This window comes from Theropithecus gelada, chromosome 4 (assembly GCF_003255815.1).
Source record: "Theropithecus gelada isolate Dixy chromosome 4, Tgel_1.0, whole genome shotgun sequence".
NCBI lineage: Eukaryota > Metazoa > Chordata > Mammalia > Primates > Cercopithecidae > Theropithecus > Theropithecus gelada.
Genome location: NC_037671.1, coordinates 169,408,922 through 169,423,820, shown reverse-complemented (window position 1 = coordinate 169,423,820; position 14,899 = coordinate 169,408,922). Strand labels below are relative to the sequence as shown.

Sequence of the window (14,899 nt, the reverse complement as noted above, 5' to 3'; positions counted from 1 at the left end):
GCATTATTGCCTCCTAGAATTTGTAAACTGTTTTCATCAATTGATGGGCAGTTCTGGATAGCCAAGTTAGAAGCAGGTCTATAGATTTTTTGACTTTAACAACGGAACTAATTATACTTGTCACCAAGATTAATTTTATTATCCTAATGCCACATTTTTACAATTTAGTCAGAAAGCATTTCTAGACGTTTACCCATATGTCTAAGGAATCAAATTCTGTGTTTTAAGCAAATATAAAAGAATGCTGAAATAAATAACAAATCTACCCAGAAACCAGCTACGAATAAAAAGATGCTAAGTATTTTTTAAGAAAAGAAAAAATCAAAAATAATTCTTTCAGATTTTCATTTCAAATAAGCCAATGTTTTTATTTTGGAAGATCAGAAAACTAGGTTCAACTGTTCTCCCTCTTAACTTTAAGGAAAAGAAAATAGCCCGATGAAAGTGTTTCTAGGTTGAGTAATCATCTCAAAAAAGTAAAAGAGGAAACTGGGACCCATTTTCCTTCTTCTCCCATCCGTTAACCAAAATTTTGCTGGAAGGTCATCTGTTTTCCAAAAGACCAAAAAACTCCAGACATCCAACTACTTTATTATACTTGTAGGACATTTACCTTTGTAGTACTTTCCTCATTTAGCACCACTAGATAATACATGTCACATAGGTAAATGTTGAGAGCCACTTTTTATTTATTTTTTTTTTTTTTTGAGACGGAGTCTGGCTCTGTCGCCCAGGCTGGAGTGCAGTGGCCGGATCTCAGCTCACTGCAAGCTCCGCCCCCCGGGTTTACGCCATTCTCCTGCCTCAGCCTCCCGAGTAGCTGGGACTACAGGCGCCCGCCGCCTCGCCCGGCTAGTTTTTTGTATTTTTTAGTAGAGACGGGGTTTCACCGTGTTCGCCAGGATGGTCTCGATCTCCTGACCTCGTGATCCGCCCGTCTCGGCCTCCCAAAGTGCTGGGATTACAGGCTTGAGCCACCGCGCCCGGCGAGAGCCACTTTTATACCTCAGCTACTACTACAAGACTGGAAGTCCTGTGCTGCTTCTTCAGTTACATAATGGATTGTCATTCTGCAAGACCACATGTACCTGAAGCTTTAGAATAAACTAGGGAGGTCAGTATGTATCATAGAGCTCCAAGTTTTAAAAATTCACATTCATTAAGACAGTCTCTTTTTCTTTTCAGACTATAAGACAATCCAAGATTTTTCTGAGTCTTCATACTCTTACAGAAGCAGTAAGGCAGTTCAAGATTTAAACATGTGCTTTCTGTATTCCTGAAATTGATTTTTTTTCCCCCAACAGAGTGATCAATCAAAATGCCCTAGGACTAAAAAAATGTCCTCAAGATCTGACCGAGACGTTACTTCTGGACAATTTTATTTTTAAAGAATTCTCCTAGGATACAGAAACACAAATATACTAGAGGTCAGTACTGACATGAGACAGTGTTACATGATGTAGCTCACATCATATAGCAAAGTCCAGATTAAAGAGATTTTTAAGTGACTGTTTTATTAAATTTCTAAGTTTTGTTTTTACCAAACCATAGGAAAAACCTGGAACTAAACAGAATTGAATATTCATCAACTTTCTGGAGGACAAAAACTTTTTAGATCCCAAAACAGGAACCCCCAAAAAATCACTAAAGAAAAACATAGTCACCTGTGGCTAAACAAAAATTTTAAATGGTTGCATCTTAAAGGTAAAATAGTTAGAAGATAAATATCAATAAGTAATATGTTATAGCAACCATGGCAAGTGGTTAATATCTTTAAAAAGTGCTCATACATAATTTAAAAACAGTAATACTCTAGTAAACAAATTGGAAAAGGTCACTTAACATATTTCAAATAAGACAATGAGTCCTGTGAACTAGTGCTTCTCAATCCTAATTGTACATTACAATCATCTACAAATGTTTTGTGTTTTGCTTTTGTAAATGCCCACACCTAGGTCCAACCTGAGAGATTCTGATTTAACCGGTTCAGGAATTAGATTTTGGCACCATAGTTTTTTTAAAGCTCCCCAAAGTAATTCTAATGTTCACAGTTAAGAATCATATCAGTTTGAAAACTATAGATTTGAAGTATGCATCATAGTTGGCCTACCAATGTTAGTAAAGCCAGAATGAAATTAGCTTGTATAATATACATTAGTACTTTTAACAAATTTATTTATGTATTAAAAGCTTAAAACTTATTTCTATTTTGTGCCAGTAATAATTTCTGATTTCAGACCCAAAGATGAAAAAGATATGGCCTGAACTTGGAGAAGCATTAGGGAAGAAAGATACTTTAAAAAGTCACAATAAAGCAGAAAACTATAATATAATCTGACAGAAGTTAGAAATAAAAATGGAGCTGAGTCTTAAAAGATAATGCATTTTTCAGCTACCCTAAAAAGACAAAACTCACTCTTGGGAATGGGAATAAAATTAGTAAGTTCCCAGATGTGCATATGATGTGTTTAGGAAAATGTAAAGAAAATCAGCGTAGCTGTCCTACATGGCAAGTGACAGGAAATCAAAGACATAAGGAGCCAGGGGTTAGACTGAAGACTTTGTATGTTGTTATATTGACGAACCTTGCATTTAAAGCTTTTTCTGTATTTTGCAATATTTTCCTAAACAGTTTCTTAGATGAAGGAATGACATGATCAGTCATGACTTGGGGGAGAATAACTCTGAGGAAGATACAAAGGACGTGCTAGAGTGAGAAAAAAAACAGACATAAGAATATGTCCATGGGATATAATATCATGGGAGAAAATCATAAGTCTAAATTATGGAAAGGATAGTGAAGTAAAATAAGCTAAGTCACTTTCTCATGATCATAAAACAAGCAGCTGGTAGAGTAATATGTAACTTGAGGTTCAAACCTGTATGTTGCTTCAAGCAGACCCAACGGTTTTAATGCCTACTCAGTGTGATGTGAGAAAGTATGTGAGGAACAAGAAACAGTTAACAAGGATGTTGAGGCTTCAGCCTTGAGAGAATGGCTAGTTTTTAAAGTATAGTCATGCATTGCTTAGTAACAGCAAGGACATGTTCTGAGAAATGTATCTTTAGGTCATTTCATTTTCATGCAAACATCATAGAGTGCGCTTACACAAACCTAGATGGTGCAGCCTTCTGCACACCTACGCTATGTGGTATAGTCAATTGTTCCCAGTCTAAAACTTTACAGCATATTATTGTACTGAATACTAGAGGCAATTTTTGAAACATAATTGGAAGTATTTATGTATCCAAACATATCTAAACATAGAAAAGGTACAGTAAAATTACAGTACCATCATTGATCTACTTAATTTCCAAAGTCATCAAACAAAAATCATTCAAGAAGGAACTACCAAAGAACAGACCCCAGGGAACAAGAGCACACTTAAAATGCAGATAGAAAGATTGCCATTTTAAAAAGAGCTGGAGCTGGGTATGGTGGCCCACACCTGTAGTCCCAGCAACTGGGGAGGTTGACACAGGAAGATCACTTGAGCCTAGGAGTTCAAGATCAGTCCGGGCAACATAGTGAGACCCCATCTTTTAAAAAAAGAAAAATATAAAGAAATAAAAAGGGAGCTGGTAGTGAATCTTTACTAAAATATAAATCAGATTACATCAGTTTCACAAATTTAGTTATTTTTAAACTAGAAACTTTTTTTTGCCATAGCCAAGACCTTCACAAATAAAAGAAGGAACTGGAGGAAGCCACTTCTGAAATAGATAGATCTCTTTTAGGTTTGATACACAATCAGAAATCCAAAAGAGATGGCCAATAATAACGTTTTACATTTCTATTTTGAGTTCTGCACCATCCAAAAATATGAACACGTCTAGTAACACACACTAGAGGAGGAGATGATATTCCAGCTGGTGTGTTTTAAAGCATCTGTGATGCAGCATCACACATCTGAATGGCAAGAGTTAAGTAAGGTATTTAAATGCAACAGAGACTCTCCAGTCATAATACCTTAATTTTGTTGTATCTTGTATGCAAAAGTAATAACTGCAAACGGATCTTTTCTTTTTTATTATCTTCCATAGGTTGATGTAACATTTCTTCTCCTCTTTGTAGAACTTCCTCAATCTGGGCTCTCTCCTCATCCATCTAAATGTTTAAAAGGAAAAAAAAATAAATGACTCAAAAGAAAAGTGCTTAAGGTCACTTCCCAGCAGCTCCTAAGGAGGAAAACCAACCTACTTCGTATAGTGTAAGTCAAGATATGTTAACCTGAACGATCAAAAAATTTATATTGTTTAAAGATATTTTATATTTGAAGATAAAATATCTCAAATAGAGTTTAGCAAACATTAGATAATACTAAGAATTATGTTTAGTTCAGAAAGTGTGTCTATTTTCTTTTTAAGTACATGAATCATGTGACTCTTACATCAACACACATCAAAAAATCACATTTGAATCTGTTTCATCATGTTTGACAGATTATATGGGTAAACATCATTGATGTAAAAATAAAATTAATAGAGAAGAAAAATGAGAACACCATGGTTTTGAAATCTCCTTGAACCAACCTTTTCATCTTCATCACTGGATTCCAAGTGTTTTTCCACAACTTTTAACATATTTTCTATGTCATTTTCTAATTTTTCCAAGTCAGAGAAAGGCACACCAGTTTCAAATGTTTCAGTGGTGACCAAACATCGGTATGATAATGGTTCCTGAGCAATTAGCAACTGTAGAAGGAAAAGAGTTCTCTGAAAATAGATTTTTAATTTGACTTTCCATCACTAATCAGAGAGATGGTGTGTCAAGAGAGAAACTAGCATTTTTTTTAATTGACTTTCCTATTCAGCTCAGATAATGTTGGTTTCATTCATTTATATGGCAACGATTTTACCAGTTTAGACTTTTCTGAATTACCCGTTTTCTTCAAACTCTAGCCAGGGATGTGATGTAGTGTTGCAATTCATTGTGGCTGCCCAGAGTGTTGTGGCGTGGATCTGGAGACCTCATGCGAGCATAGTAGGAAACTATGGCCATGATCCAGAAACCATCTTTACCATGGCTTCAGAAAGGAAGAACAGCCACCCAGCCCCCTAGGGCAGGGACACCTCACAGAATGTCTCCCAGTTAAGTTTCCTCAGTAGAATTCCCCTTGAATTTTCATACACAAACGTCAAAGAAGTGCGTATTTCTCAATGTCGTCTTTTCAGATAACATCTACATAGAAAAATTTTATATTTAACCAAAACTCAATAAAACATTTTTAATAAAAGTAAATGCAGATAAAAACCTTCTGAGGTTGGCGAAGTGTGGGAAAACTAGCACTCTCTCATAAAGTTCCTATTTATTACCCTCTTAATTAAATGTATAAAGCTCTTTTTTAAATTTATAAAATCAGGTAGTACTTTCCTACCTTAGGTTTAAATTGTGAAATTATCTAACTTTTAGATTTGTCATCATGTAAAACACAAAAAATAAGTTCTGTGGTGTGTGCAGTGTGAACATTAATATAGAGTATAACCATAAAATAAAGGGTTTAAATATTTATCCCTAGCTTGGGAATTAGTTTAATCATTTCATAACCAATTCAAACCTTTGATTGAGTCTTTGAAACCTTTTCTCAAATAGGTTATTTTCTTCAATACTAATTGCTTGTTTTCTCTCCTTCATATGCACAATCAGAAAAAAATAAGGACAAATTCCATTCAAAGAAAAAGTGATCGAAAATATTTTAATTTAAAAATTGTTGGCCGGGTGCAGTGACTCACGCCTGTAATCCCAGCATTTTGGGAGGCCAAGGCAGCTAGATCACTTGAGGTCAGCAGCTCGAGACCAGCCTGGCCAAGTTGGTGAAACCCCATCTCTCCTAAAAAAAAAATACAAAAATTAGCTGGGCGTGGTGGCAAGCACCTGTAATCCCAGCTACGTGGGAGGCTGAGGCAGGAGAATAGCTTGTGCCTAGAAGGCGGGGGTTACAGTGAGATCATGCCACTGCACTCCAGCCTGGATGACAGAGTGAGAAAACAATAAAATTAAAACAATAAAATAAAAATTGTTTATGTATATACTGTATGACTATCATTTAGATACATACCCATAGGAAAAATGGTTTACCCTAAAAACATAATTACTCACTTTGGCACTTTTGATATGTTGGGACACCTTTTCAAAGTTCCTATTCAGCTCAGCTAACTTTGGTTCTACAAGCTCCCTGCTTGAGCTTCCACGGGCATTCATCAAAATAAGGGCTTGATCGCGGACATTTTCAACCTGGAGGTTAGCATCATCCAGCTCAGATACTAAACGCTAATTATAAGAAAACACAAAATTATCTCATGGGAAAAATCAAACCCAAACATGAGTGTGATGCTTTTACAGAATGAAAGGTAGTTTAAATAAATATCTGGGATCCCCAGTAAGAGATTTCAGCATAATCAACCAGGCAAGAGCTGTTCACATAGGGCTCATTGGAGAACACAGAGGTAAGCAACTCTCATTGGAGAATACAGAGGTAAGACTCGCTGGAGAATATAGAAGTATGTAAGACATATTGGACAGTACAGAAGTAAGACAGACTCATTGGAGAATACAAAAGTAAGTTAGGGTCACTGGAGAATACAGAAGTAAGCAGCACTCAGTGGAGAATGCAGAAGTAAGCAAGACTCATTGGCATCTTATGTGCATAGCTTTTACTCTTGTTGATTGTGCTGAAGTCTCTTACTAGTCTTTCAATTTCAATTCAAGTTTGTCTCTTATTGAGTTTGTCTCTTATTGTCTCAGTTTCTCCCATCAAAATAAATGTTAATGAATCTAACGCTTGGGAGGAATAAGAGCATAAGTAACTTAGAGCATTCCACAAGAGGAAACATGACAACAAAACATTCCACCCCAAAAGTGTTACTGATGTCTCTATGTTTGCCACCTTCACAATTTCTTCACGTTTACTTGCTGGTTTCTTTTCAATTTCATCCAATAGAGCTTCAGCTTGATATAGCCACGTACTTATGTGGGCCACATTTCCATCAAATATTTCTAGCTGGTTCTGATGGTTCTACAAAGGAATTAATAAAATGCTTACATAACCATATGAAATATTTAAGATGATAATCTTAAAAGAGATTTAAAAGACCTTCGAAGAGCAAACTGTATCATGAATTTAAAGAAAAGCTTTCACCTTCCTGCAGAGCTCTTCTTCAGTGAATAAATCTCATTCCTAAAAATGCACATCTATGCTGCTTAACACTTCTTAAATTTATCTGATTTAGACCTCAGCACAATAAAAAGTTGAAGTAGAATAAAAGTTGAAAGTTTTTTTTTTTCAATTTCAATGCAAGTTCATCTCTTATTCCTCATTCTTATATTACAACTGATCTGATTTGCACTCCTCAATCTTTTTTTTTTTTTTTAAGATGGAATCTTGCTCTGTTGCCAGGCTGCAGTACAGTGGTGCAATCTGTGCAATCTCGACTCATTGCAATCTCCGCCTCCCGGGTTCAAGCGATTCTCCTGCCTCAGCCTCCTGAGTAGCTGGGACTGCAGGTGTGCACCACCACCCCCTGCTAATTTTTGTATTTTTAGTAGAGACAGGGTTTCACTATGTTGGCCAAGATAGTCTTGATCTCTTGACCTTGTGATCTACCCACCTCAGCCTCCCAAAGTGCTGGGATGACAGGTGTGCACCCGCACCTGGCCCATATTTTTTAAACACTTACTTACTGAATAATTTTTTTAAATGATGAAAATATGAATTGAAAAAAAGATGCTGTATGCTCTGCTTAAAGGACAGTGCCTTTGTCTCCTTACCTCTATATCACCAGCCTTTAATATTACATCTGGCATAGACCACAGCAAGATGTCCTGAAGCAGGACATGAAACATGCTTGACAGAACAGATTTGAAAACAGAAGCAACAGTTAAGCAGATTATGACTGGGAAAAGCAGTTAATCTAAGGCAAGAAGTTAGAGTGTGACCGAAAAGGGTAAGGAGGCTTATGATAAAATTAACATTTAGCAATTATATGTTGTGGGATAAAAGAAACTGGAAAATGCTTAGACAGTAAAAGTTTTTACAAAGAAAGAAATTATTAATCTATAATATGAAAAATAGTTGAAAAAAGAAAATGTAGGCTGGGTATGGTGGCTCACGCCTGTAATCCAGTACTTTGGGAGGGCCCGATGGGAGGATCACTTGACCTCAGGAATTCAAGACCAGCCTGGACAACATGGTGAAACCCCATCTCTAAAAACAAATATAAAAATTAGCCAGGTGTGGTGGCGCATGCCTGTAGTCCCACCTACTCGCAAGGCTGAGGTGGAAGGATCACCTGAGCCTGGGGAGGTCGAGGCTGCAGTGACCTGTGATCATACCACTGCACTCCAGCATGGGTGACAGAGTGACAGCCAGCCTCAAAAAAAAAAAAAAAAAAAAAAAAAGTGAACAAATAAGAGACATAAAAATAAAAGAAAACAAACTTGCACTTGTGCCCCTGAATTTAAAATAAACATTAAAAAAAAGAAAATGTGAACTAATAAATGATATGAGAAAATATCAACAGTGATCTGGATCCTAAGTAGGAAGAACTGATGAGCACCAGACTTGTTTACCCCTTTCAAGCAGGTAAATCAAATGTTCTAACAGCATTAGAAAGATACTGCTTGAATGGAGAGTTTGAAAGGTATAGACAGAAGAATACAGAAATCAGGGCCATGAGAATGTGAAATAAAGCTAGTAATTAAAAATTAATATATAAAATATTTAATGAGCATATTCTATGAGCCAAGAATCTCATATTCACTATTACATTCTCTGTTAGGTATATACTTTTGTTCTCATTCTCTATATATGGAAATTTCAGCTTAGTAACATTAAGTAACTTAGCTAAGGTTAAACAGCTATTAAGTCATGGACTGTGGATATAAATCTGTTAGAGATCAAGAGCAAAGTCCATGCTCTTCACTGCCCTACACATCCTGATGAATTTAAATAAATATTCAAACACACAATAATGTATGCTTGTTGTCTCTATCCATTACCTAGTAATTCTATAAATTTGATAAAAGTCCTATCTCAGGTATTTCAGAATTTAAAAAATATAGATTTTTAATTATATATATTTTATTAGAATTTCAGAATTAAAAAATTTATATATAAATGACAATGCCTTCCTCAGCAGGGGAGGGTGGGGTGGCCATATATTCACAGTTAGTATCATAGGAACGTAAAACCACTATAAAAATTAAATGATAACTATTTCCATGAGATAATTTACAGAGTAGTGGCATAACCAAAGACTAACACATATACAATATTTAATAATTGTAAATATAGCAAAATCTAAAATTGGTTGTTTTGGTTATTTAATTGGTTATTTAAGAGCACTACATGTTTAAGGCTCATAATTAATCATTGCAAAACTGTCTGAGACAGATATAATAGTGTCCATTTTACAAATTAAACAATTGAGGTTTAGAGAATGTTTGAGTAACTTGACCAATGTTACTGAGCTAGTAGTGAAAAATTTTACATAGGCCATCAGATGCTAGAGCCTGTGCTCTTAACCAGTATGCCATTATTCAAACACTATAAAGATTATATATAAAAATAGCTTCTGATAGTATGAAAATTAAATACAATATGAAATCATTAAAATGAAACAAATAAGGTGCATTTACTAAAATATGAAAGTACCTCACTCCATGTAGATCATGAATATTTTAGAAACATTGTAAATTATTTCTAGTTATTACCTTTTCAAAGAAAAAACAAAACCTAGTCTAATGAAATTAATTCACAAGCAAAATATTACTGTGACACACAGTAAATAGGACTTGAAATTTAATCAAAGTTGTACTCATTTAAAAAATAACTAGAAGAGAGGAGAAGATTTCATCATTAATTTTTTCCTGAGACATACCATCAAGGTATTGCACCAATCTTCAGTCCAGGTACGAACTCGGCTCCACCCAGCGTTAAGGACGCAGAGCTTCTCTTCTAAAATAGGCTCGCTGCCCTCAATCAAGTTTTGCAGGGCAGCACTACTCTCTGTGATGGTATTTAAATCAACTTTTCTCTTTTCCAGATCCTTCAGAACATTCTAGAAAATAAAAAAAAAATCAAATACTTGATCCTTCAGAATATTATAAAAGTGTATACAACCTTAAATTATTAAAAACTTTTCCGCCACATATACAAAGTAGTCCATGACTCCCTAATTTACAATGACAAAGTTTACAAAATTCCTAAACTTATTAACATAGTGAGAATTTTTAAGTTCCAAATGAAAAACAAAATGTGTAATTCAGCAAATACCAATGAGTGTCAATACACTCAGCTGTGGGAAAGCAATTATTTCATTTATTTAAATATAAATCCATTTATTACATATGAATGCCAATTACCTTCATCATCACTCTAAATGTAAAGGCGCAATTTCATTTTCAGTAACTACAAGCTGGCAAAGCAGAAGGATCCTAGAACTCACAACTTTAAAAAATTCACAATGAATTTATCTCCTAGATTACCAAAGGAAACTATTGATGTGTACTATAGGTACTTACAAGGGTAATATTTTATAGCTGGCTGATTTCACATATAATATCTCAAATAAACATTACAAAAAAACATTTCATATAAGTAATTCACAAGAGAACAGCAAGTCTAAGTTTTGGTCTTACAACTGTCATAAGTGCAAAGATAATACTCTGGATAGTATGATGATAAAGTGATTGGCACATTCATAAGTTTTACCAGGCAAAGTGTATAGTCACAGAATTGTAGAGAGAGCATGAGTTCCACAATTAAAACTACGAAGCTCTTTCAGTCAAAAAGCATATGCATGTATCTACCCTACTGCTACTATTAATGATCATTTTGTAAATCAACATTTAAACCAATAATTTTAAGGAACTCAAGTTTATATTTATACATTAAATCACACCTTGGAAAGCATACCAATTACAAAATCACAAGTGAGTTCAGGTTTAAACATTCACTTGGCCATGTCAATTACTGGTATATTTATGAAGGAACTAAAATACTACTTTCCAAAGTTCTTCTCTAGTGGAGGGGGTGGGGGAATAAAGGATACCCAATATCCATGCTTTCAGCAATTATTAATAAGAACCTTTCATTTCTTCAGTGGGTATATACTGATTGACTAGAACAGCGTTTAAGAACTATAAAAAAAATGAACTACAAGTAATTACATCTAAATAGTACACATCCTTTTTTATAGTAAAAAAGATTACATTGAAAATAGTGATATTTAAGTTATGGAATAAGTTATTTCCATTTCATTCAGAAATGAAAATATTATTTAAGTTTTGCATTGAAAATAATTTTACATAATCTTTAAGTGCAAATACATCAAAATGCTGTGAAATCTGCATGTTCCTTAAATCTGAAAAGACAATGATAAAAAGATGGTGGTTATGTTATTAATACATACTGATTTTTCATTTGATTAACTCTAATGAAGAGAACGTGCTGTGAATTTATGTCTTGTATATATCATCATTATTTCAATTCTGAAATAAGATTAAATGGAAACTTAAAAGCATATTATTCCAAAAGAAACAAATTTTTCATTGCTTTCAGTCTTTACCTAAAAAAGCTATGAGAATCAGCTTTTTTGAATTGAATTTATAAGTACAGGACCATGGATGTTTAAAAATTAAGTATATAAAATCAGTTCACCTATGTACCAACAATAAGCACTCTGTAAAAAAAGGAAAAGTATATTTTTACATAGCAATAAAAATAGATATGTAGGAATAAACTGTGCATACATGAATAATATTTGTAAAGAAAAAAAATCAAAACATTATGTAGGAATGGGAAAGAATTTGGGAGAAAAATGAGATATATATGTTACCAAATAGAATTAATATAACAAACATAGCAATTCTGCACTAAACAAGTGTATGAATTTAAGGCAATTCAAATCAAAATTTCCAGTAGAATTTAAGAATTTAACAATAAAAATGCTAAAGTTCATATAAGATACCTACCAAAAATGAAGCATAAAGAGAGAGAATCCATTAACTGCAGTTAAAATTTACTATAAAACATGGCTAAACACTCTAAACACTGGTACATTTCACAGGGTCAGATCAGTGGAGTAGAAAACAATGAAAGACAACAGGAAGATAAGAATATATGAACTTAGCATGTCAAATCCGTGGGGACAGGTTAATTATGCAACCAATAGTGCTGAGATAATTGGTTATCCTTTTGGAAAGAAGGTTAGAGCCTTACCTCATGAAATATACCATAAATTCCCTAAATTCCAGAAAGACTAATGCATTAAAGATAAAAAGATGAAACTATGAAAGAGCTAGTAGAGGAAGTAGCTGGCAAGATAGCCAAATAGGAACAGCTCCAGTCTGCAGCCCCCAGCAAGACCACCACAGAACGCAGGTGATTTCTGCATTTCCAACTGAGGTACTTGGTTCATCTCACTGGAACTGGTTAGACAGTGGGTTCAGCCCATGGAAGGTGTCACTTCATCAGGGAAGCACAAGGGGTTGGAGAACTCCCTCCCCTGGCCAAGGGAAGCCATGAGGGACTGTGCTGTGAGGGACGGTGCTATCCAGCCAAGATATTACACTTTTCCCAAGGTCTCTGCAACCCACAGACCCAGAGATTCCCTCAGGTGTCTACACCACCAGGGCCCTGGGTTTCAAGCACAAAAGTGGCTGGCCGATTGGGGAGACACTGAGCTAGCTGCAGGAGTTTTTTTTTCATACCCCAGTAGCGCCTGGAACACTAGCAAGACAGAACCATTCATGCCCCAGGAAAGGAGACTGAAGCCAGGGAGCCAAGTGGTCTAGCTCAGCAGATCCCAACTCCATGGAGCCCAGCAAGCTAAGATCCAATGGCTGGAAATTCTTGCTGCCAGCACAGCAGTCTGAAGTCAACTTGGAATGCTGGAGCTTGGTGGGGAGAGGGACATCCACCATTACTGAGGCTTGAGTAGGCAGTCTTCCCCTCACAGTGTAAACAAAGCCTCCAGAAAGTTCAAACTGGGCAGAACTCACCACAGCTCAGAAAAGCTGCTGTAGCCAGACTGTCTCCCTAGATTCCTACTCTCTGGGCAGGGCATCTCTGAAAGAAGGGCAGCAGCACCAGCCAGGGCTTATAGATAAAATTCCCATTTCCCTGGGACAGAGCACCTGGGGGAAAGGGCAGCTGTGGGCACAGCTTCAGCAGACTTAAATGTTCCTGCCTGCTGGCTCTGAAGAGAGCAGAAGATCTCCCAGCATAGCACTTGAGCTCTGCTAAGGGACAGACTGCCTCCTCAAGTGGGTCCCTGACTCCCGTGCCTCCTGACTGGGAGATACTGCCCAGCAGGGGTCGACAGACACCTAATACAGGAGAGCTCCAGCTGGTATCTGGCCAGTACTCCTCTGGAATGAAGCTTCCAGATGAAGGAGCAGGGAGCAATCTTTGCTGTTCTGCAGCTTCCACTGCTGATACCCAGGAAAACAGGGTCCGGAGTGGACCTCCAGCAAAGTTCAGTAGACCTGCAATGGAGGGACCTGACTGTTAGAAGGAAAACTAACAAACAGAAATCAACAACATCAGCATCAACAAAAAGAATGGCCATGCAAAAACCCCATTCAAAGGTCACCAACATCAAAGATCAAAGGTAGATAAATCCACAAAGATGAGGAAAAACCAGCTCAAAAATGCTGAAAATTCCAAAAGCCAGGATGCCGTTCCTTCTGCAAAGAATCAGAACTTCTTGCCAGCAAGGGAACAAAACTGGATGGAGAATGAGTTTGATGAATTGACAGAAGTAGGCTTCAGAAAGTAGGTAATAACAAACTCCTCCAAGCTAAAGGAGCATGTTCTAACCCAATGCAAAAAAGTTAAGAACCTTTATAAAAGGTTACAGAATCTGTTAACTAGAATAATCAATTTAAAGAAGAATATAAATGACCTGATGAAGCTGAAAAACACAGCATGAGAACTTTGTGAAGCATACACAAGTATCAATAGTTGAATCAATCAAGTGGGAAGAAAGGACATCAGAGATTGAAGATCAACTTAATGAAATGAAGTGTGAAGATAAGATTAGAGAAAAAAGAATGAAAATGAACAAACGAAGCCTCCAAAAAATACGAGACTATGTGAAAAGACCAAACCTACATTTGATTGGTGTACCCAAAAGTGACAAGGAGAATGGAACCAAGTTGGAAAACACACTTCAAGATATTATCCAGGAGAACTTCCCCAACCTAGCAAGATAGGCCAACAATCAACTTCAGGAAATACAGAGAACACCACAAAGATACTCCTTGAGAAGAGCAACTCCAAGACACACAATCATCAGACTTACCAAAGTTGAAATGAAGGAAAAAATGTTAAGGGCAGCCAGAGAGAAAGGTCAGGTTACTCACAAAGAGAAGCCCATCAAAATCGCAGCAGATGTCTTTGCAGAAAACCTACAAGCCAGAAGAGAATGGGGGCCAACATTCAACATTCTTAAAGAAAAGAATTTTCAACCCAGAATTTCATATCCAGCTGAACTAAGCTTCATAAGCAAAGGAGAAATAAAATCCTTTACAGACAAGCAAATGCTGAAATATTTTGTCACCACCAGGCCTGCCTCATAAGAACTCCTGAAGGAAGCGCTAAATACAGAAATGAAAAACATGTACCAGCCACTGCAAAAACATACCAAAATGTAAAGACCATGGACACTATGAAGAAACTGCATCAACTAATGGGCAAAATAACCAGCTAACATCATAATGACAGGATCAAATTCATACATAACAATATTAACCTTAAATGTAAATGGGCTAAATGCCCCAATTAAAAGACACAGAGGGGCAAACTGGTAAAGAGCCAAGACCCGTCAGTGTGCTGTATTCAGGAGACCCATCTCTTGTGCAAAGATACACATAGGCTCAAAATAAAGGGATGGA

General features: G+C 36.1%; 1 protein-coding gene across 2 annotated transcripts in view; it reads right to left on the bottom strand.

Annotated features, from left to right (window-relative positions):
- The window catches only part of UTRN (utrophin), a 581,550-nt gene that overhangs the window by 349,639 nt on the left and 217,012 nt on the right, over window positions 1–14,899 (bottom strand). For both annotated transcript variants that reach the window (XM_025381643.1, XM_025381644.1), the window contains exons 35-39: window positions 9,880–10,059; window positions 6,888–7,016; window positions 6,101–6,271; window positions 4,534–4,695; window positions 3,971–4,108 (exon numbers count right to left, since the gene is read on the bottom strand). In XM_025381643.1, the coding sequence (XP_025237428.1) occupies window positions 3,971–4,108; window positions 4,534–4,695; window positions 6,101–6,271; window positions 6,888–7,016; window positions 9,880–10,059 (780 nt within the window). The remainder of the gene's footprint in view (window positions 1–3,970; window positions 4,109–4,533; window positions 4,696–6,100; window positions 6,272–6,887; window positions 7,017–9,879; window positions 10,060–14,899) is intronic.